The following is a 24,348-nucleotide window of genomic DNA, read 5'->3' on the forward strand; positions in this document are numbered from 1 at the left end:
AGACACAGACACAGACACACACACACACACAGACACACACACACACAGTCACAGACACACACACACACACAGACAGACACACACACAGACACACACAGACACACACACACACACACACACAGACACACACACACACACACACAAACACACAGACACACACACACACAGACACACACAGACACACACAGATACACACAGACACAGACACACACAGACACAGACACACACAGACAGACACACACACAGATACACACAGACACACAGACACACACAGACACACACAGATACACACAGACACACACAGACACACACAGACACACACACACACACACACAGACACACACACACAGACACACACACACAGACACACACACACAGACACACACACAGACACACACAGACACACACACACACACAGACACACACACACACACACAGACACACAGACAGACACACACACACACACTAATGGGAAACAGGTTGTCGGGCCTGTGAAGTGGAGGAAGATTGATTACCTGTATCTAGTTACCGAACACACACGTGCGTGTAGCGAGGGTGGCGGTGTGTGTGTGTGTGTATATATGTATATATGTATGTGTGTGTGTGTGTGTGTGTGTGTGTCACATCTGCCGAATAATGCTCCACAGTTCACCATTATTTCTGGTGCCGGGGGGGTCAACCTGCTAAATAGTGATCCATGGCGGGGATGTTTGAGCCAAATAAATATTTGTATATTACTCCATAATACAGCGTGTACTGTTTTTATAGAATAACCATGCTCAAATGTATACAAAAGGGGGTCGAGGGTTCGATTCCCGGTCTCATCGTGTTCCACCAGCTGGTTGAAATAACATCGTTTTTGTTTTGGAAAACAGCTGGCAATAGTTTTAAGAAACGCAATGCATATTTATCTATTTCCCAAAATTAGGGGTATATATATATAAATATTTATATATTTATAAACGAAAATATATATATTTATATATTTTTATATATATAATATATATATACATATTTCTTTAGATTCTTCTATATGTGTTTATATATATATTATATAATTGTTTTATATATAAATACATATAAATATTTAATATATATGTATTAAAAAAAACTATATATATATATCTATATATATGTGTATATATAGATATATATATTAGAGATGCACCGATCAGGTTTTTTGCTGCCGATCACCGATCACTGAAATCAATATCTGCCGATCCGATAATACCGATTACCGATCACGGTGTCGATTGAAGCATCTATTTATTGTGTAGCATTATTGCCTAGGACTATGAGGAAATACATATATAAAGCAACTCAAACATTAAAGAAATTACAGATTTCAACAGATCTCAACATTTAGGACTTTTACTTTGAAAAATGTCCTAATTGATACATTAAAATTGATTGATTGCTATTGTAGGGGATTTCAGATATGTATGGAACACATCTGCATTATTCATTTCTTGGAACTCTTGGGGAAATCTATATACAGGACTTTTTTTAACATACAAAAGTCTGACTTATTTTTATAAACTCTTCCTTGGTCCAGTAAAAATGTTTTAATGTTAGCATAATTTAAGCTAAATCTCAGAAACGATCTATAAAGATACAAAATCAGTTCATTGTTTACTTGTATATGTTCGTGTATGATTTGTCGACATCTTATTTTGATAAACGGATGTTGTTTCACGTGGTTCTTTCCGCTAACTTTGCAAAACCGGATGTTGTCACTTAAATCCTTTCGCTAACTTTATCAAACCCCTCTTTGCTCCCGATGGCATGTGTTTACCGTGAGCATCAGTCTAGAGGGGCAGACATGTGAGAGTCGGCTGAGTCGACCCAGAGATTCAACTCGGGGGACGGGGACGCCGCTCGGTGGTGAGGATCCCCTCTGACCTCTCACTCTGCGGCCCTCGCCGGGCGCATCATCTCCGTTGCGCGGCGATTGAAGCGTCTGATAGTTCTCTCAGATGTTACGTCATTTGATCGGCCGTTTTGAGAACGCCGATCAAAACCGATAATGGGAATATCGGCCGATATGGATCGGCGCTGATCAGATCGGTGCATCCATCTCCTTCATTTCCCCATCTTCCCCCCTCTTGACTGTTTTCTCCTCCTCCTCCTCTTCGTCCTGCACCCTGCACTTCATTCTACGTCCACTCCTCCGCCTCCTTCGCAAGAGATGACGCACATTCCCGCACTCGAAGCTTTCTAGAGGCCCCCGCCGAGTGCCCCCCCCCCCCCCACACACAAAATCCATTGGGTTAAAGGGGGCTCTGTTCAGGCCCCGTAGGATTCCCCAGGACTCCCGTCCCCACCCCGTCGGCGAATTCCACAAAAAGCCGAATTCGGCCTGCGAGTGAGATCCTCTGACGCTTCCCCCCCCACGGGTCTTTAGAGACCTTTAAAGGGTTTGGGAAGGAGCCGCCACGCCGAGAGGACTCCCCCCCCCCAAAACGAGACTCTTCACCTCTTTCTCTTTGTCGATCGCTCTGTCGTTCTTTTCGGTCGTCTGGAAGAAACGGTGAAAAGACGTAGTTCGGTTCTCTTGTTTTTTCTTTACTTCTAAAGAGAAGAGGCCACAGTTTGGCACATTCCTGTTTACACACACACACACACACACTCACACTCACACACACACCTGCACACGTACCTTCTATCTTGAGAAATGAGAGTTTCCACTGATTCTGTCTGATGTGACTCATTTGGTGTATGTGTGTGTGTGTGTGTGATAGATCAAAGCATTGTCCGCCCTCCTCTGAACACCCGTTTTTCTCATCATCGCTGACATTAAAGGCCCAAATCGAAGCCGCTGACGTATTTGTTGACGTCTTTTGAAATCGAGCGGTTCCGGTGCCGTGCGGCCGCCCGCGTGGCGGCGAGGGCGCCAACGGGAAACGGGATTCGCTGCGGTTTTTCCCAAAAGGACGTCGGTGAGGATCTGGGCGTGGAGGGAAAGACGAGCTGAGCTTCCCACAGAAAACTGACGGTGGCAAGACGTGTTGGGAAAGCTGTGAAATATAATAAATATAACAAATATAGTAAATAAAACAAATATAACAAAAATAATAAATATAACAAATATAATTAATATAATAAATTTAACAAATATAACACATTTAACAAATATTATAAATAAAACAAATATAATAAATATAACAAATATAACAAATAAAATAAATCAAATACATATGATAAAAACAAGAAATATAACAGCTGGACAGAGAAGATCAAAGAACTTATCTCCTCTTGTTCTTCTTCCTCAGCTTCTTCTTTCTTCTCCTTTTCCTTCTTTTGCTCCTTCTTTCTACGACTTCTTCTCCTTCTTCTTGCACATAAATACATATCGACCTTTTTAATAAATGGACATGTATTTAAAATGTATTTCTTTAATTTGGCCCTTTTCCTCTCCCTTTGATGTAAACACGGACTCTTCCCTCTTTTATTTTTTGAAAAGACTCAACATCATAAAACATGGCGTCTGACCCCCGTCTCCCCTCTTCAAGCCCTCGGGTCTAACTTTCCGTGCTTTTGTCTTTGCGACTCGGCGGCTCTTCCTCCTTCCCGTCCTTCCCTTCCTGCCGACACTTTTCCCCCTCCTCTGTATTTTAGGAGTATTTTGGTAAGTCACTTTTTAAGCGTGGGGTTCCCCCCAAAGCTCCGCTGGGTGGCAGACGGGGTGTCATTGTTCTCGGTAAACATCCGGTTCCTCCTCTCTGGCTTTCTGAAAGGTGTTCTGGGAAAATTTAGGGAGGAACGACATCATCTCTGACGGGTGTGTTTTATTACCCCCCCGTGTCGTCCTTCAGGCTCAGCTGCAGCGCTCGTTGGACAGCTCCGTGTCCTCGCAGCCCAGGGCCCCGATTGGCCTACGCAGCAGGAAGGAGGCGGTGGTGGAAGGGGCGGGGCCAGACAGCGGCGAGCAGGACGGCGGTCCGCTGTCGGAAGAGGACTCTGGCGTTCTGGATGTTGGGGACGAAGAGGAGGAAGACGAAGTGAGAGAAATACACACACTTCAACATATCTAAACGTGTCCACCTGTCCTCTCAGGCTGAGACCGTAAAGAAGATTGTGTCTGTATATAAATATGTGTGTATTTTATATATTATATTTATTTGTTATATACGTATATATATATATATATATGTACGTATGTGTATATTTGTATGAATGTATGTATGTGTATATATATATTTATTTATATAAATATATATATATGTATTTATTTATATATTTATATATTTATATATATATATATTTATATAAATATATATTTATATATGTGTATATATACATTTGTCTCCATTCCTCACCCTACCTTCCTTGCCCCCTATCTCCTTTCCTCGTCAACATCTTCCACCTAGTAGCTCAGGCTGGGGTTTTGGGGAAATTTGGGGTGGAAGAGAAATCCACAGTGAACATGACCTCCAGAGCAGCTGAGCTGAGTTATTGAGGCACACACACACACACACACACACACACACACACACACGCACCGAGGACCTGCAGGACGCCCACACACTCTGGGCAACGTGTTTACGGGCCGACGTGCAGGACTCCGAGTCGCCCCTGAACTCCCCGAGTCGGCCCTCGCGGGATCAGGAGCTCTTTGTTGTCCACAATGAAGCGGCGTGCCGACCCCGTGACCCCTCGCCCCCCGGGGGGTCCTCGCCGCCCCGTCGCCCCCCTCGGCTTGTTTTTCTTACGTCCTGTAAACTTGACTCGACCTTGGCTGGAACAAAAGGCCCGATGGCGCCGCCGGCCCGCGGCGATGCCAACGTCTCCTCGCTGCCGCGTCCCCTTCCCTTTGTGTACAGGCGTCCCCCCGGTGTCTCTACCTCCTATTTTTATTTCAGGCCTTTGTTCTTCCTTTCTTGTCCTTTAAAAAACTTTTTTTTATTTAATGGCTCATCTGTGTGACGGCGTGTCCCTGTGACAGTTTAATTTAAAGGCTTTCAGTTTGTACCGGTTCCACCGGAGAACGCCGGTTCAGTTGTTCTTTAGTGTTGTGCAAAAGGTTTTTGGTGCGTTTAAAGACCGTTTATAAAAATCCGACAAATCTAAATCCAAAACGATAAACTTAAAACCTCCAAAATTACTAAATATTGGTGTCAAGCCTTAATTCTCATTTCCTACAGTTGCTTCTTTTCTTCGTCTCCTCTCTCCTTACCACCTTCTCCCTTCGGCTTTCTAAAAAAGTGTCTCCATTTTCCTTTTTTTTCTTTCTTCTGCAGTTTCTTGTTTTTAATATTTTTTGCCTGCGATCACCTTTCGTTTATGTTTCGTCCATTTCTGTTGTTTCAACTTTAGATGACATTGACCTGCTTCTCTAGCACCATGACCCCCCCCCCCCTGTCCGCCTGGTCTTAGGAGTCTCTCTGTGTGTGTCTGTGTGTGTGTGTGTGTGTCACATCAAAGCTGTCATTGTGTGTGTGATCTTTACAGAAAGCAAACTTCCCAGAGGGCAAGAGGTCACATCCTTTTCTTTTTGGGCTTCTGTAAATCGCCCCTGTGTTGTTCCCTGGGAGGATGTGGGCAGGGAGGGAGGAAGCAGAGGAATGTGGGAGGGCGAGACTGACGGAGAGAGGGAGAGAAAGAGGAGGAGAGGACACTGACACCAAATAGTGGAGTGGTGCAGAACGCTTGACGTCATAAATTATAGAAGCACTTTAGAGAAATGAAGTTAGAAGTAAAGATGTAAGAAAATAACCCATCTACTCATCCATCTATCATCCATCTATCCATCTGCCCATCTATCCATCTACCCATCCATCTATCCATCCACCCATTTATCCATCCATCCATCCATCCATCTATCCATTTATCCATCTACCCATCTATCTATCCATCTATCCATCTACCCATCTATCCATCCATCCATTTATCCATCTACCCATCTATCTATCCATCTATCCATCTACCCATCTATCCATCCATCCATCTATCTATTACAGATTCATGTTTTGGAAAAGAAGAACAGACATTTGGGGCATTTTCCTGAAACTAAATGCACATTGTCTTCTCATATTCACTGTTGTACTCTAGTTTTAAATTTCATTTTCAACTTTATTTGCATGACATGTAAAAACTCAAGAGTTGTAAAAACATACAAAGTAAAACGTGACGTGCTTCTCTCTCTTCAGGTCCCGGGAGCTCAGGACTTGGTGGATTTCTCCCCGGTTTACTGCTGTCTGCACATCTACACTGTACTGGTGAGTTGAAGCTCCTCCTCCTCCTCCTCTCTTACTTCCTGTTTGTGAACCTCTTCTAACTTCTGTATCCAACACTTGTCGTCACAATGTTGTGTGTGTTGCGCAACAAAAAGTTCTGACCGGGCTGTCTAAGAATAAAACGTCAAAATGGATCTTTTTGTACTTCATACGTATTTAAATGTATTTATATATATTTATAATGTATTTATATATATTTGTATGTATTTATATATATTTATATATATATATATTTATATGCATTTATAAATATTTGTATTTATATATATATATATATGAATTTATATATATATTTATATGTATTTATGTCAGCTGGGATCGGCTCCAGCGACCCTAATGAGGATAAGCGGTATTAATAATGGATGGATGGATGTATATATTTATAAATATATATATTTATATGTATTTGTATATATTTATATGTATTTATATATATATATATATTTAGATATATATCTATATGTATTCATTAGTGCTGTGAAAAATAACGCGTTAGCGCGTTATGATTAAATTACAGGATTAATTAGTTTTTTTAAATTAACGCATTTAACGCATGTACAGAATGTGCTTCCAATATACCTCAGTGTTTCCCCTACCATTATAACAGGGTGGCGGCTTCTCGGCATGCGCGGCAGAGCGACGCCGTGATGCGCGCAGACACATCGTTAATCGTTTCACAGCCCTAATATATATACATATAATTATATATATTATATGTATTTATATATATTAATGTGACTTGGTTTCTATGAATAGTCTGAATGTGCTGAGAGGAACGTAGAAAATGTGGCGCTGTCCGCGGTGCTGAACCTCATTTCTCTGTCGGAGCCGATACTGTGTGTGTGTGTGTGTGTGTCTGTGTGTGTGTCAGTTTGTGTGTGTGTGTTAATGTTCGGTATTTATTCAGTTTGGGAAACCCTCCCTCCTCCTCCCCGACCTCTGGAAAGCTTGAGTTTTTTGTTTTCCATCGGACACACACACACACACACACACACACACACACACACCTGGTTGGAGTGAAGCCAGGCCCGAGTGTCACCGCATCAACACACACAAACTTCAAAAAGATGGCTGCCATTTTTAGTCCCTTTTATCTTTTGAGTAATTAAGATACGTCAGTTTAAAAATGTGTGTATGTCTATCTGTGTGTGTGTGTGTGTGTCTGTGTTTAGAGCGAAAGCGACATGAGTGGAGGTGTTGACTGGGCCACGGCTGGGTTAGCTGCACATTTGGGGGGTGTGGGTGTTTGTGTGTGTGTCTTTTAGGGGCTGTGACCGGGCCAACGCGACCAAAGGGGGGTGTGGGTCTGTGTGTGTGTGTGTGCACATCTGGCAGGGGGACAGGAAGTTCATGAACTTTGAGGAGAAGGAGAAAATGAACGAGTAAGAGGGAGCGAGGGAGGGAGGAAAGGAGTGAGGTTAGAGAAAGGGTAAAGGGGGCGAGAGGAGGGGAATAATTGAAGAGCGATTGGGCGAGCGAGGTAAAACGATAGAGGAGGAGGAGACGAGGGGAGAGGAAAGGGGTGAAAACAAATGTCATAGGGGGCGGGATTTAGCAATATAAACATCTGATCCTTTAATGTTTTAATGTAAATGATGAACAAGTGGTCGAGATGAGAGAGAGAGGGAGGGAGGGAGGGAGAGAGGGAGAGAGGGAGAGGGAGGGAGAGAGGGAGAGAGGGAGAGAGAGCGATTAGGCAGAGAGGAGAGGGGGGAGGAAAGGAAGGAAGGAGGGAGGGTCACAGGGAGGTTAGAGAGGGCAAAAACAGGAAGACAAGGGTGAAACAACACAGGGAGGGAGATTAGAGAGAAGGAGAGAGGGGGAGGAAACATGGATAAGGAAAGAGAGAGTGACAGACGAGAGATGGAGGAGGAGGAGAAGTGTGTTTAGTCTCGGCAAGGTGTTGAAAGGTCTGACCTCTTCACCTCGGAGGTCACACACACACACACACACTCTCACACACACACTCACACACACACACACACACACACACTGTGTTTGAGTGACAGGTCATTGGGCAGAGAGGTGGATTCAACATTTGAAAAGAACAAGTTCGCTGGTACTGGGCAAGAAGATCGACTGGAAAGTCCTTCACACACACACACACACACACACACACACACACACACACACACACACATGAGCATGGCGTGTGCTCTCTCGCGCAGCGTGTAACGGCTTCATTTATTTTTCTAGTAGACCTGCATGTGGGACCCTGTTTGCAATCAAGACCCGTTCTCCACGTCTCTTTTTAAATTATTTTGTTTTATTTTCCATCCCTCCATCCCCCCAACACTCCCCCTTTCTTCTCTCGACATCCCATCCCTGCTTTTTTTGTTTCCAAGTTTATAAAGTCCACCATTTTTCCAGCCTTTAGAACCCCCTTTGACACACACACACATACACACACACACACACACGTACACACACACCCACTTTGTTTGTCTACATTGTCTTTGGTCTATCCATGTCCAATGCTTAGAAACATCAATAGAGTTGACGTTTGATGAGAGTTTATTGTTGTCTGCATGTTGAATGACATGTTGCATTGTGGGAAATGTAGTATTCCATGTTTTTTGGGGAGATTTGCCTCCACTAAGGTGTAAATGAGGTTCTCTTGCTCAGTTCCTCTTTAAATTAGTCCTCTGACTTCATGGGAGTGCAGCACTATGAAATATATAATATAAATAAATATATATATATATATATACTCTTTTTAAATGAAAGCAGAGTGGTAGTAGTGCAGCTTAAACTCATCTTAACAGGTTTTTTGGGCCTTAACGATGTCATAGCTCACCACACACACATCTACGTGTCATGTGACTTCCAGAGCCCGGCTGGTGGTCTGGTCTGTTCTGGTCCGGTCCGGTCTGTTCTGGTCTGATCTGTTCTGGTCTGGTTTGGGGGTAAAGGGACCGCCTTATCTGCCTCTTATCTCTGAGCTCATTGAGGGCTCCTGGTCCTGGTCCGGGTCCCAGACACGGGGGCCTCAGTTCTCCCACGCAGCACAGGGCGAGATAAGAGAGAGATAGAGAGAGAGAGCTTCTGTGTAATGAAAAGATAAGAGTTCAGAAAGAGAGTTTTTGATGTCTGAGCCGGTGGCGCTCATCAAAAGACACTTCCTCCATCACACACACACACACACACACACGCGAACATGACCTTATCTAAACTTTCCCATCATGCACTGGGTCCGCCACATGTTCTCCAGTTCAGTGTAAAGAGCTCAGAGAACATGGGACGTCCTTCAAGGTCATTCAAGGTCAACGAGAACAACATCAAAGGATTTATTGAGTCTTTATGGAGTGGAAATTATAATTATACACAAAATAAATAACCTGAATGAAGGAATAAGGATCTTCTAAATTATTGATTTATTTTCTTTTTCATTTCCAATTTCATAATATTCTCTGGTTTTGTTCAGGTGTTTTTTTGGTGGCTTTTTATCTTCAGTTAAATATAATTTAAAGTCAAAGAATGTATATCTTTTTAATGACTTTTTAATGTTTTTTTTTAATGGGAAAGTTTATTATAAGAAAATATGGAACATAATATAGAACAATATTCTGTTAAAGGTTATCAGCTGTTTAAAAGTCATATTAAAAAATAAATAAAATATACATAAATTAAGTGAAATCCAAATGTTTTTAATAACGTTTTAATGCTTTATTATTTCTTAAAATAGTAGGCAAAAAAAGAAGAATACTGCAGTTTTGTGTTTTTATATCCGTGAAAGTAGTATAAATACTGTGTAACGTGTATATATATATATATATATATTTGGTCATCAGGTTGTCAATAACAAAATAAACAACATCAATAAGGAAAAATATGACAAAAAAATACCGTCCGAATTTCTAGCTATGTTTGTCTTTTCTGTCACGTTGAGCCATTTGGCTTCCCTAACCCCCACTCCCCCCCCCTTCCTGTAATCTGTGTCTTTAGGGTTTGCGTGATGTGTTTGAGAACTACTACAGAAAGCAGAGGAGGAAACAAGCTCGCCTCGTGCTGCAGCCCCACTCTAACATGGTACGACCCACTGTGTGTGTGTGTGTGTGTGTGTTCACTCCTAACTACACCCCCCCCCTTCCACACACACACACACTCCTTCATCTATAACTTCTGTCATCGTCATTGAGAATACTGAACAAATGAAAGTGTTTATGCTCTTAATTTAATTCTCCTCCCTCGTGTGTTTTTTGTGTGTGTATTTTGTGTCTTTTTGTGTTGTGTGTTGTTTTGTGTTTGTGTCCTTTCCCGTGTCCAGCATGAGACTCTGGAGGGGTACCAGCGCTACTTCAATCAGATTGTGGGGTAAGAGCCTCCGTCAGTCCGTCTGCACAGGGTTTAATTATGAGAGAGAGAGAGAGACATGAGAGAGAGAGAGACATGAGAGAGAGAGACATGAGAAAGAGACATATGAGAGAGAGAGAGAGAGACATGAGAGAGAGAAAGAGACATATGAGAGAGAGAGAGAGAGAGAGACATGAGAGAGAGAAAGAGACATATGAGAGAGAAAGACATGAGAGAGAGAAAGAGACATATGAGAGAGACATATGAGAGAGAGAGAGACATGAGAGAGAGACATATGAGAGAGAAAGAGACATGAGAGAGAGAGAGACATGAGAGAAAGGAGAGAGAGACATGTGAGAGAGAAAGATACATGAGAGAGACATGAGAGAGAGAGAAAGATACATGAGAGAGACATGAGAGAGAGAGAAAGATACATGAGAGAGACATGAGAGAGAGAGAGGAGAGAGAGAGAGACTTAAGAGAGAGACATGAGAGAGAGAGAGAGAGGTCGAGCCTCCAGAGACCTCGTTTCATTTCGTTTGAGTGACTTCTGAACATTTGACATCTTTTCATCTTCACTCTTCTCTTCCTTTTTCCTCTCTCTCTACCACACTCACTTAGCCCTTACCTCCTTATACTTTTCCTCTCATCTATCACTCCATCCAATTCTCTCCATCGCGCACACACACACACACACACCCGTTGATAGAGTGTGTGTGATGGCGGTTGGCTTATTGCTGTTATTCCTACTGTCTGACTGGAGCAGACGCTTCTATAAACACTGGACACACACACACACACACACACACACACAATGGTGTACACACCCCCCAGGTCTGTTTTTCCCATTTTGAAGTTTGGGGAAATGCCATCCCCGTGTCTGTTTCCATTGTTTTGTCTTTCACAAACTCAAACCTCATTTTATTCTCAAACCTTTCTTTTACATTTTTTAATTTACACAACAATTTTCTTTTTTAAACAAAATAAGAACAAAACTAGCAAAACAAACTTGTTTTTTTAAAGTTATCTACACATGACATTTTTTAAAAAACAAAATAATAACAAAACTAACACCAAAAAAAACTTGTTTTTTGATGCATTTACACATAAAAAAATAATTAAAAAATAAAAATAAATGTATTTACACAATAATCTTTTTTTAAATACAAAATAATAACAAAACATGCAAAGAATATATAATAAAAACATATTTTGTCCAGCTTCTTCGTGGTGGAGGACCACGTCCTTCACACCACCCAGGGGTTGGTCAACCGGGCCTATGTGGAGGAGCTCTGGGAGTTGGCGCTGTCCAAACTCATCGCCGCCCTGCGGACGCACTGCGTAAGGACGCCGGGGCCACGCCCCCAATTACCCGTTATCAAGTAACCACGGCAACCACTTGTGGGGCATTAAACCCTCGCACCTGTCTCCTCAGTCGTACTGTGACAACCCCGACCTGGTGCTGGACCTCAAGAACCTCATCGTGCTGTTCGCCGATACGCTGCAGGTACGTTTGCCGGACTCGTCCTTTCCACTTTGGGGTTCTCGCAGTTTTCGTTTTTTTGGAGAAAGAAAAAAGAAAGAAAAAAAGAAAGAGAAATGGACCCCTGAACGACTTTCTTTCTCCCTCGATTGGACCGGTTCTTAGAAGTATCAGTTCATCATCTGTCCACGTGCTCGCCACTGGATGAAGTAACCCGGGATGGATTGGGTGTGATGGATGAGAGGATGGAGGGATGGAGGGATGGAGGGAGGGGAGATAAAGGGGATGTGGGTTAGAGAGAGATGACGGAGGGGAAGCGATGCCCCGAAGTCGTCCACGATGAAGTGATGAGGTGCCGCTGAATGGCTGAATCCACCGTGTGTGTGTGTGTGTGTTTTATTTTAAGAGTCGTTTTGGACTTCCTGTAGTTTTCCCTGTGAGAGAGAAATGAAAATATAATTAATAATGTTTGACAAAACATGAAATGAAATGAATTTTTTTTTTTTAAACGTCATGAAATTAACATTTTTTTTTTTTAAGTCATGAAATGAATAAAATGTATTAAAAGAAAAAAGTCATAAAATGAACAAAACAATTTAAAAAATGTCATAAAATGAACAAATAAACAAAAACGTCATGAAATTAACCAATATTTTTCTTTTTAAAGTCATGAAATGAAACGAAAATGACAAATTATATAAAATTTACAAAAATGACAAATGTCATGAAATGAACTTCTTATTTTTTAAGTCATGAAATGAACAAAAAATTTGATGACAAATGTTTTGGACCTGCTGTAGTTCTCCCTGTGAGAGAGAAATGTAAAGTAATTAACTTTTCCAAAAACATGTAAAACATAATGAACAAAATGTAATTTTGGGTACAAGTTCAAATGATTGTTTAAGCTTGTTTATTGTTTTTATAATTCTGTGTCTTCTCCCCCCTGCAGGGCTTCGGCTTCCTGGTGTCGCAGCTGTTCGACATGCTGCTGGAGATGCGGGAGCAGTACGGAGAGATCCTGCTCAAGAGGTGGAACGCCACCTTCAGGTACTGGGGGGGGGGGAGGAGGAGGAGGAGGGTGACATGTTTAGGGGATCGGTTTTGTTTTTCAGTAGCAACACTGACCTTCCCCTTTCCAGTAGTAAAGGTCATAAGGGTCACACACACACACACACACACATGTACACTCTCACACACCCCTGTTGGTTTGTGGGAAATGTCGTTGTTTTTGAAGTTTTTTTTTTAACGATCATCCAGAGGGAGGAAGTGTTTTAAAGCAAACGTCCGGAACATTCTCTACCCTCCAGAATGGGCAGTGCCCTTACGTGTGTGTGTGTGTGTTTTGGTCCACATGCCATTGTTTCACCATCGCTTTTGTCCAATGACACCGGAGGGACTTGAAGTGAGAACGGACAAACAAACACAGACACACACACACTCTCTCTCTCTCTCTCTATTTCTCACACACACACACACACTTACACACACACACACACTGGGGAAGCCACAGGAATGTTGTGTTGTATTGTTGGAGAGGGAGCGCTCTCCGGTTCACGGCCTCTCGATGGAACGTTGGAACGTCCGAACTCTGGAGCGCCAACAAGAAGAGGGGGGGGGGGGGGTTAAGAAAACCTCGAGCATCACAATGACCCCCAACGGGATGATTGAGTGTGTGTGTGTGTGTGAGAGAGAGAGACTGGTGGCATCTCGGTGATTCATCAGAGTGTGAAACCAGAGGTGTATTTGTCTGTCTCCTGTCTCCAGGCAGGTGTTGGACCAGGACAACTTCAGCCCCATCCCGGTCTCCACAGAAGACGAGTACAAGCACTACACCTCCCAGTTCCCCATGCAGGACCCCGACCTGGACAAGGTAGAGACGGAGAGAACCAACGAGCAACACGTAAAGGAGAGGAAAACACCGCCGAGCGGTCGCTTTAGTTTCGTCAACGTCGTCCGCACAAAAAAAATGAAACAAAAAGGTCTTAAAATGAACATGAACAAATCACGTCATGAAAATATAAAAAGGTCATGAAATAATATTTGTTTTTCATGAAATTTCAAAAAAATCCTGAAATTAAAATGTCAAGTAAAACAAATCATGAAATTTATTTTTCCAGGAAAAAAAAGAAATCATGAAATTAACAAAAACATGTCATGAAATCAACCACTTTTTTTTGGCATGAAATGTAAAAAAAATCATGAAATTTAAAATAATCATAAAATAAGAAAAAAAAATCATGAAATTAACAAAAGATTTCATGAAATTTACTTTTTGTCCATTAATTTAAAAAAAATCATGAAATTAAAATATCATAAAATGAAATAAAAAGTCATAAAATAAAAAAATCACGAATTTACAAGATTTCATGAAATTTACTTTTTTTCATGACATTTTCAAAAATCCTAAAATTAAAATTTCATGAAATAATTTGTGTGTGGAAATGTAAACATTTTCATGAAATGAACAAACATTTGCAGGAAATACAAAAAAGTCATGAAATGAAAATATAAAATGAAATTAAAAATAAAAGAAATGAAATGAACACAATTTAAAATAATTCATGAAATTCAAATTAATCATGAAATTAATAAAATCCATTAAAATTAACAAAATATAAAATTAACAGAAATATCATGAAATAAAAAAATTCATGCAATTTCTTTCTTTCATTGAATCAACAAATATCATGAAATAAATTTACAAAAACAATAGCATGAAGAAAATAAAATCATGAAATTTACAACAAATTTCATCAAATTAACAAAACTTAAGGAAATCAACAAAAAAAGTTCTGAAATTCACAAAATCTCATGAAATTACAAAAGTCATGATATGACCAGACATGTCATGGAATGTCACTGAATCAATTATTTTGTTTTGTTTCCCTCCAGCTCCCGTTCCCCAAGAAGCTTCCCTTCTCCGAGTTTGTGCCAAAAGTTTACTGCCAGCTCAAAGAGTTCATCTACGCCTGCCTGAAATACTCTGAGGACCTCCACCTCAGGTACCTCGCGCCCTCTTACCCTCCTCTTTTATTTTATTCTTTCTTTTTGTCTCCTCCCACAATTCAACACTAGAATTATAATTCTGAATACCAGTGCCAACTCAAACCAGTCCGGGAATTCAACTCTTGTAGTGGGCATTTGCCCACGAGCACCATAACACATACTTTCCTCCCCCAAAAAATATTATTATTTTTTCCATCGCTTTCTGCCATTGTCTCTCTCTCTCTCCCTCTCTCTCATTCCTCTCTGGCCAGAGATCTTTGTCTCATTACATTCGTGCCGCACGACCACAACTCGGCAATCAAGTCCAGCTTCTGTCCGCGTTCTGTCGAGGTTAGTCAGGAACTGTGTGTGTGTGTGTGTGTGTGTGTGTGTGTGTGTGTGTGTGTGTGTGTGTGTGTGTGTGTGTGTGTGTGTGTGTGTGTGTGTGTGTGTGTGTGTGTGTGTGTGTGTGTGTGTGTGTGTGTGTGTGTGTGTGTGTGTGTGTGTGTGTGTGTGTGTGTGTGTGTGTGTGTGGGACGGTCGATGGAAGAATGAACTAAAACAATGCGGCCACTTTTCTTTCGGCGGAGACGAGCAATCAGGAATCAACTTCCGCTGTCCAGAGGGATTCAGCCACACACACACACACAAGCACGAAACTCAAACTGCAGATGTTGAGCTTTTAGTTTAAAAAAAAAACCAACCAAACACTTAGTGAACCCGTCAGTCCGATGCCGTGTTATTAGTGTCAGGCTTTTCGGTCGGTGGGTTTTTAAACTCGTATTCTCGGTCCTACCCCCGGGGCTCCTGCGGCTTATTTTTTATTTATTTTTGTATTCCCTTCCTCTCTTTGAGTGTATTCGTATCCAGCGACCGCATGTTCGACAGCCTCGTTGCTCCTCGGGCGTCCCGTGTTTGTTTGTTTCAGCGTGGAGCCATCTGTGTGTACGAGTGTGTCTGTTCCCCCATCCCGGGGTCTGGGATCTGGGGGGGGGGGGGGGGGGTGGGTACCGTTGATCCGTGACCAGAGGAAGAGGAGGTGGAGGAGTGATTGGGGGAAAGAGTTGTCTGATCAAAGGGAAGGAATTATGATAAATGAAAGAAGAAAAAAGAGAGATGAAATGAACTGATACAAATTGTGTATAGGACCTCACGTTGCACTAAAAACAGGTACACCACACACTCTAAAACCGTGACTGGCAGAAGAGGAAGAGGAGGAGGAGGAGGAGTGATTGGGGGAAAGAGTTGTCTGACGAAAGGAAAGTAATTAGGATAAATGAAAGAAGAAAAAAAAGTGAAATGAACTGATAGAAACTGTGTATAGGACCTCACGTTTTACAAAAAATAAGTACAGCACAAACTGCGACCGGCGGAAGAGAGGAGGAAGAGGTGGAGGAGTGATTGGGGGAAAGATTTGTCTGATCAAAGGGAAGGAAATTGGTATCGTAGAAAGAAGAAAAAAACCAGATGAAAAGAAACAAACTGTGTGTAGGACCTCACGTTGCACTAAAAACAAGTACACCACACACTCTGAAACCGTCGTCCTGAACGCTCTCTCTCCTCAATCAGAGTAACGACTCCGGCTATTTGAACCGGCTTGATTTCTTCTTTGCGGCGGCCGCACACGCCTTGCCGCTATCCGGTTACTGCGCCGCCGCCGGCACGCCTTCCTGCCCGCCATCAAACGGACGCGCCCGGGGATCCGGAGGATGATGGTCATTGATCCCTCTGAACTCTGACCCTCACCCCGGGTTCTCGATTCTGATTTTTGAGTGGAAAAAGCAAGCGAGGGTGAGCATATCACACACACTTAAAACCACACGCACGCACACATCTTGTTTTTAAGTACACCTCGTGGTTTTAAAGAGCCGGACATGCACAGAGGGCCGCACCGCGACCCTTTGACCTCCTTCTGGAACAACGCCCACTCAGTGTTTGACCTCGTCCAGGACTTTACGACAAAGAACTTTCTTTTCCAACGCTCAATATTCAACGTTAACTTGATGACTGCGATATTTACAGTACAACATATACGTAATAATACTAAGTAATCTACTATATATTCAGAATAAAAAGATGCAGGGATTCTGATGTGTGTTAATGCAACACACACACACACACACACACCAACCGACGAGTGTATTTATTGCGACTTGATGGCAGGATAAATATAATGAAATCCTAAGTCTGCAGTGTGTGTGTCTGTATGTGTGTGTGTGTGTGTGTGTGCTTGCAGAGTTCACTAGCATACATTGACTTCTTGCCACTCTCTCCACACACCGTTTTTGTCCACTCTGCACTTCTGCGGAGGAATTTTCTCTCCCCCCCCCCCCTCCAACACACACTCCTCTTTGCTCTAAATCGTCGGAACGTTTTTAGGATTCTTCTTCTTCAGCTTTTTTGGACACAAAGTGAGTTTGCGATTCCAGCGGCCCGCTCTCCCTCCGGCGACACTGTGTGTGTGTGTGTGTGTATGTCTCTGTGTGTGTGTGTGTGTGTGTGTGTTTTCTTAGGTTGAATTCCAGCCTCAGATAATTTACTGATTTTGGTTGGAATGTGTTTGTTACCCACAGGGTCTCTTGGAATCGAACACACGCAACTCGAAACACAGAATTCCTCTTCATCATCCGGGAAGAGAGGAGAGCCTTTTTCTTCTTCTTCTTCTTTTTTTCTGATTATCTCCGTCTGTGCGTGTGTGTGTGTGTGTGTGTGTGTGTCGGTCCCCCCATGAGAACCCTTCTGGGTTCCTTCACCATAACATGGCCCACGTCTCAGACCTTCTTTCTGTTATGTAAGTGAGTCTGATTAGCTGTCTGTGTGTTGAGTACCCGTGTGTGTGTGTGTGTGTGTGTGTGTCCGTATACCATGGAAATCCTTCAGGGTTCCTTCACCCAGGTTTCAGGCCTCGTGTCGGAGGTTCTGTCTGTTACGTAAGTGGGTCTGATCAGTCAAACATTTGCTTTAACAGGAAATTTGAGCTCGTTCCACAGTTAACATCCCGCTGGCGGTGCAGAGGTGGTAATTTTATGACTATTTAAAGTCTGGGGGGGGGGGGGGAGGCTAATGCCGGGACACGAGGCAAATAGGAAAATCGTATTTCTGGATCATTTTTTACGAGTAAGGCCTTTTGGATGTTTCCGTGGGACTTTTTTTCTAAATCTCTTAAATTGCCACTCGGGTTAATTATGTTTGAGCCGTGGCGTTTAAACGTCCAATGAGGCGGCAGCTCGCACCGCGGTGATGTTCCTCGTCGGAGATGGCCGACGTTTTGGCTTTTTCCAAATGGAAGAGTTATTTTTTTTTTTTCTTCCGCAGACTTTGAGAAATTCGGTTTAAAGTGTTTGTGCTGGCGTTGAGACGCAGCAGCTTTCACTTCTGCACAGTCACTCATTGTCTGGCCCGCTGTGTGTGTGTGTGTGTGTGTGTGTGTGTGTGTGTGTCCTCAGCTCCACGGAGGTCGATGATATGATCCGCAAGTCCACCAATCTGCTGCTGACCAGAACCCTCAGCCACTGTCTGCAGTACGCCATTAAGAAGAAGAATGTGGGGCTGGCAGAGGTACACTGTGTGTGTGTGTGTGTGTGTGTGTGTGTGTGTGTGTGTGTGTGTGTGTGTGTGTGTGTCTGCTTGTAATAATCTCTCTCTGAGGGAAACGAGCTCATGTTGTTGCGCAACATGCTCAGATCGGTCATTCTCGACCTTTTTCCAGCACATTTAGTATCACGAAGAAAACAGACTTTATCTCTTAACTTTATCTTCCACCAAAACACCATTAATTCACGGGCACATTAATTGGGCTGATAATCAATATAATAAGTTTTAAAGACGAATGATCAACCTGCGGCTTGTGACGCAAAAACCAAAAACACCAATTTGTGTCGTTACACCGATTTTATAGTCTAAATGTATTCATTCTGCCCCTAAACGGCCCTGAAGTTTGATGTTTTGCATCCTCCAGTTGGTGCAGGTGATCATAAACACCACCCACCTGGAGCTGAGCTGCCACTTCCTGGAGGAGTTCATCTCCAACATCACCAACGTGCCGCCCGACTCGGCCAACGCCACCAAACTGTACGGGACCTCCACCTTCAAGGTACGCCGCCACGCTCTGTTCACGCCTTTTAACCCTGTTTATGATTCGCTTTGAGTCCGCGGCGTCTCACTCTCCGATCGCCCGCGCAGGACGCTCGCCACGCGGCCGAGTCTGAGATCTACACCAACATCAACGCCAAGATCGATCAGTTCCTGCAGCTGGCGGATTACGATTGGATGGCGCCGGTGCCGGGAGGCGGGACTCCGGAGGCCAGCGACTACCTGCTTGACCTGATCGCTTTCCTGAAGAGCACCTTCAGCGTGTTCACCAACCTGCCCGTTAGTACACACACACACACACACACTATAATGGTAACTTATCGTAAGAGTTGCATTGTGGGAAAATGAAGATTTTCATGCCCATACATGTTTTAAATGACTCTCCGGATCGTTCTGCACGGAACCGTGGAACTATTTCTAAGGACTGAAGTCCCACTGTCCAAATCACACATGATCCCAGCTCCCACTGCAGTGTAAAAGCACATGGCGAGTTCTCATTAAACTTACAGCACACACACACGAGGGTTAGCTTTAAGATGATTTGGTCGAAGCGGGTCACGAGGCCACACACACACAAGGTGGTCGAGCTAAGTGTTATCCAGCACTTCTAAGAAGCTTCTGCTACACCCCCACGAGCCCCGGACATGACCCCGTCACACACACTTTAACACACACACACACATACACACTTAGTGTGGGGGCCTCCTAAGTAGATCAGATGCTATGGATCTAAAAAATCTGGGTGGTATGACCCCCCCCCCCCCCCCTGAAATAAGAGCCGATCATATAAAAGTCAGATAACGTTGAAGGGAGTAAAAAAAATACTTTAACAAGAGAAAGAAAAACATTTCTTACGTTTTGCGTGAACGTATAAAACAGAATCGTAGATGTTGCGCATCTTACGGTTTTAGTGACGCAGCAACATTCCTGCAGGTGTGTGTGTGTGTGTGTGTGTGTTCGTTCTTAATGTAACCGGTTGGGAGCAGGCGAGTGCTGAGGAAGCTCAACGGGCTCACATTTCTTCTGAGAGGAGCTAATAATACCGATAAAGGAGGCGGGACCTCAGAGTTCCGATTCTCATGGCCGTCACACTCCTGAAGTTTCTTTTATTTTTATTCTTTTCCTATTTCTCCCCCTACCAAAAAATAAATGCCCCCCCGGTGTATGTTTCTCACCGTAGGGAACGCCGGTAGAACACGCTACCTTACCGGTGAGTATCTTGGTTGTCATGGTAACGGAGTGACGTGTGCAGATCCCCCCTCCTCCCGACTGACCTTGTTAACCTGCAAGCGGTGGCCCCCTAAAAAAAAAGCGTGATACCAAAACCAGCATGCGACGCGGGAGAGATGCATGTTTTTCCCTTACCACAGAGGGAAATACCACGATAATGTTCACGATAATGTACGCGATAATGAACTTCATAATGCTCATGATAATGTACACGATAATGTATACGATAATGTACACGATAATGTATACGATAATGTACACGATAATGTACACGATAATGTATACGATAATGTACACGATAATGTATATGATAATGTACACGATAATGTTCACGATAATGTACACGATAATGTACACGATAATGTATACGATAATGTACACGATAATGTACACGATAATGTATACGATAATGTACACGATAATGTACAAGATAATGTATACGATAATGTACACGATAATGTACAAGATAATGTATACGATAATGAACACGATAATGTTTACGATAATGTTCAAGATAATGTATACGATAATGTACAAGATAATATATACGATGTATACGATAATGAACACGATAATGTTCAAGATAATGTACACGATAATGTACAAGATAATATATACGATGTATACGATAATGAACACGATAATGTTCAAGATAATGTACACGATAATGTACACGATAATGTTCACGATAATGTACAAGTTAATATATACGATAATATATACGATAATGAACACGATAATTATTTCATCTCTCTTTTTTGGCCTCTCAGGGCTTCCGTACTTCACACTAAATATAATATCCAACCCTGGTATCTGTCAGACCAAACTTGTGTGTGTGTCTCTGCATGTATGTGTGTGTGTTTGTGTGTTTCAAGGTTACATTCAAAGACACAAAAATGCACCGGGGGAATAAAAATAAATCCAGACTTCATTTTTGTGGTGGTTCCTGAGTGACAGGAACAAATACCTTCCATAATGCTGCAGACTGTGATCGGCCCACAAGACCCGCCACCCCCCCTCCCTCCAGCCCCCTCTTTTTTTTAAAGGTGATTTGGAGGTGAACCGTGTGAATTTAAGTAGATTCACATCTTTCGGACCCGTGAAAGTCTTCAGGTTCACTCAGAAGATGATTGAGCTCCGGGATGTCATATAAATATATATGTATATATAGACAGATCTATATATATATAGACAAATTTCCCCTTGGGGATTAATAAAGTATATATCTATCTATCTATCTATTGTTGCCATGAGCCTTGACTCTTGGCTGCACTTCGCCTCGCCGTTCCTGTTGACTGACGGGTTCCTGGAGGAACCGGGAGCTCATTACACGCCGTGTCCAATCCCTTCCAGGAGTCGTGAATCAGTGGATTCAGACAGGAGCGCCCCCCCCCCCCGCCCCTTCCACCCCAAAAACAATGTGGGAGGTGTGTGTGTGTTTGGGGGGGTGGGGGGCTATTATTTGCATTTGTAAATAAGGCGTAATCATCGATGGCGGCGCGGCGGCACCTGATTGGTCGGGACGTCCCGCTGCGGCGAGGTCGACCACACGCAGGCGGATTAATTTACTCTGAAAATACAGCGTGTTTAAAATGGGAAAGACCGCATCCCTCCTTCTTTTCTTTCTCTTTCTCCTTTTTTTTTAACCACAATCACATTTCTTCTCTCGCTACATTGAGTTCAGCTGGATCGGAACAAAGATGGCCGAACACATTTCTCCTCCGACTATCGGGGAGTTTGTTGTGAAAGCGACGTGTGTTAATTTATTTACTTAAAATATAGCTTTTATTTCACTCTTTTATCCACTTAAATTATGTGCAAATGAAATAAAAATAGTTAATAAATATATATTTATTAAATAATAACAAGTAAATAAATTGCTGTCATCCAAATCCACATCTAATAATAATATAATATTTCTCCAAATAAAATAAAGAAACACAAATATTTATTAAATAATAAAGTAAATAAAATACTATCCTCCAATCTATCTATAATAATATTAATAACAAATAAAATATTTCTCCAAATAAATTAAATAAATCGGAATATTTTTTAAATAATAAAAAGTATATATAATGCTGTCCTCAAATCAACTTATAAAAATAATATTTCTCCAAATAAAATATAAAATAAAATAATCTATAATAAAGTAAACAAAATACTGTCCTCCAATCCACCTATATAAATAATAATGTTGTGGATTTATTTACTTAAAATATGTGCAAATAAAAATATTTCTCCAAATAAAATAAATAAATATTTTTTAATTATAAAATGCTGTCCTCCAATCCACCAATACCCTCGTACATTCCTCCCCCTCCCCCTTCTACTCGTCTTCACCTCCTTTCCTTCCCTAACGTTTCTGTCCGTTGTGTCCTCTACTTTCTTTATATTCTCTTTTCTACTTTCCTTTCCTCGCTCCTCCTTTCCTGTCATTACATTTTTTAAATTCCCCTTTTTCCTTCACCTCTCAAACATTCTTTCCTTTCCTCTTCGCTTTCCTTTCCTCGCCTATCTTCTCTCTCCCTTTCCATTCCTCGCCTCTCTTCTCTGTTCTATCTCTTTTCTTTCCGCCGTTTTCTCATCTTCTCTTTTCCTTTTTAATTTTACTTCCTTTCCTCGCTACTCATTCCGTTTACTTTCCTCGCTCTTTCCTTTCCCCACCTTGCCTCGGTTTATCTTTCCATTCATCTCCTTCCTTCCCCTTTCACTTCTCTTCTTTCCTTTCCTTTTTACACCTTTCCTTTCAATTCATTTCCTTTCCTTACCTTCCTTCTCTTCTACATTGGTTTCCTTTTTTTTTTTTTACTTTCCCTTCCTTCCTTTCCTCACCTTTCCTCAACAAAGTTCTCTTTTCTTCTCCTTTTCTCACCTTCCCTCTCTTTTTTCCATCTCTTGTATTTCTCCTTTTCCTTTCCTTCCTTCCATGTTTACTCTTCCTCCCTCCTTTGTGGCCTCGGGCTAATGGTTCCCAGTCCGCCCGTCTTGAACTCCGAGACACCGCGCGTGTGTGTATCTGTGTGTGTATTGTGTGTGTGTCTGTGTTTGTGCGTGTCTGTGTCTGTATGGGTGTGTCTGTGTGTCTGTCAGTAGGTATGTGTGTGTGTGTGTTTGTGTGTGTGTCAGCAGGTAAATAGAATTAGCCTATTCCACACTCAATCTCACCCTCTGATAATTGGTGTGTGTGTGTGTGTGTGTGTGTGTGTGTGTGTGTGTGTGTGTGTGTGTGTGTGTGTGTGTGTGTGTGTGTGTGTGTGTGTGTGTGTGTGTGTGTGTGTGTGTGTGTGTGTGTGTGTGTGTGTGTGTGTGTGTGTGTGTGTGTGTGTGTGTGTGGCCTCTTGAGCCGCTCTACGATCTTTCTGCTGTTGATCTTCATTTTAATGACTTATTATTATATTGAAGCGTCACTGAAAACACGATCGTTACTTCATATTTACTTTTGTGTTTTCCGGGAAACGTTTTCGACGGTTTCTCAGAAAACAATTTACAGGAATAATAATGTCTTCGTTTGCTTTGTTATATGAACTAAACGCTTCTAACGGATTCAAACCGACACCTGAAGCACAAAACACAACTATACTAACGACATGATGCTGTGTGAACCAGACGCCCTCTCTCTCTCCCTCTCTCTCTCCCTCTCTCTCTCTCTCTCTCTCTCTCCTTCCTTCTCTCCCTCTCTCTATTTCTCCATCTTTCTCCCCCTCTCCATCTCTCTCTCTCTCTCCCCCTCTTTCTCCCCCTCTTTCTCATTCCCCCTCCATCTTTCTCTCTCTCCCCCTCTCTCTCCTCCTTTCTCTCTCCCCCTATCCCCCCTCTCTCTCTCCCCCTCTCTCCCCTTCTCCCCTCTCTCTTTCTCATTCCCCGTTCATCTTTCTTCCCCTCTCCCCCCACACACACACACCTCCGGTTGAACTCTCACAAGCTTTTACCTCATTTTCATCTGCTCCCGTCACTCTGTTGGAATGCAGACGCCGAGGTCAAGACCTTCTGCTGGACACACACACACACACACACACACGCTCAATC

General features: G+C 42.5%; 1 protein-coding gene across 3 annotated transcripts in view; it reads left to right on the plus strand.

Annotated features, from left to right (window-relative positions):
- The window catches only part of exoc6b (exocyst complex component 6B), a 58,720-nt gene that overhangs the window by 10,128 nt on the left and 24,244 nt on the right, over positions 1-24,348 (plus strand). For 2 of the 3 annotated variants that reach the window (XM_056442299.1, XM_056442301.1), the window contains exons 7-19: positions 3,816-4,001; positions 6,150-6,218; positions 10,182-10,265; positions 10,504-10,550; positions 11,750-11,870; positions 11,965-12,036; positions 12,962-13,059; positions 13,777-13,882; positions 14,905-15,014; positions 18,444-18,555; positions 18,956-19,090; positions 19,180-19,368; positions 20,270-20,299. In XM_056442299.1, coding sequence (XP_056298274.1) covers positions 3,816-4,001; positions 6,150-6,218; positions 10,182-10,265; positions 10,504-10,550; positions 11,750-11,870; positions 11,965-12,036; positions 12,962-13,059; positions 13,777-13,882; positions 14,905-15,014; positions 18,444-18,555; positions 18,956-19,090; positions 19,180-19,368; positions 20,270-20,299 — 1,359 coding nt within the window. The remainder of the gene's footprint in view (positions 1-3,815; positions 4,002-6,149; positions 6,219-10,181; positions 10,266-10,503; positions 10,551-11,749; positions 11,871-11,964; positions 12,037-12,961; positions 13,060-13,776; positions 13,883-14,904; positions 15,015-18,443; positions 18,556-18,955; positions 19,091-19,179; positions 19,369-20,269; positions 20,300-24,348) is intronic. The other variant, XM_056442300.1, reaches the window with a different exon arrangement.

The sequence above is a fragment of the Pseudoliparis swirei genome, chromosome 21 (assembly GCF_029220125.1).
Source record: "Pseudoliparis swirei isolate HS2019 ecotype Mariana Trench chromosome 21, NWPU_hadal_v1, whole genome shotgun sequence".
NCBI classification, from domain to species: Eukaryota; Metazoa; Chordata; class Actinopteri; order Perciformes; family Liparidae; genus Pseudoliparis; species Pseudoliparis swirei.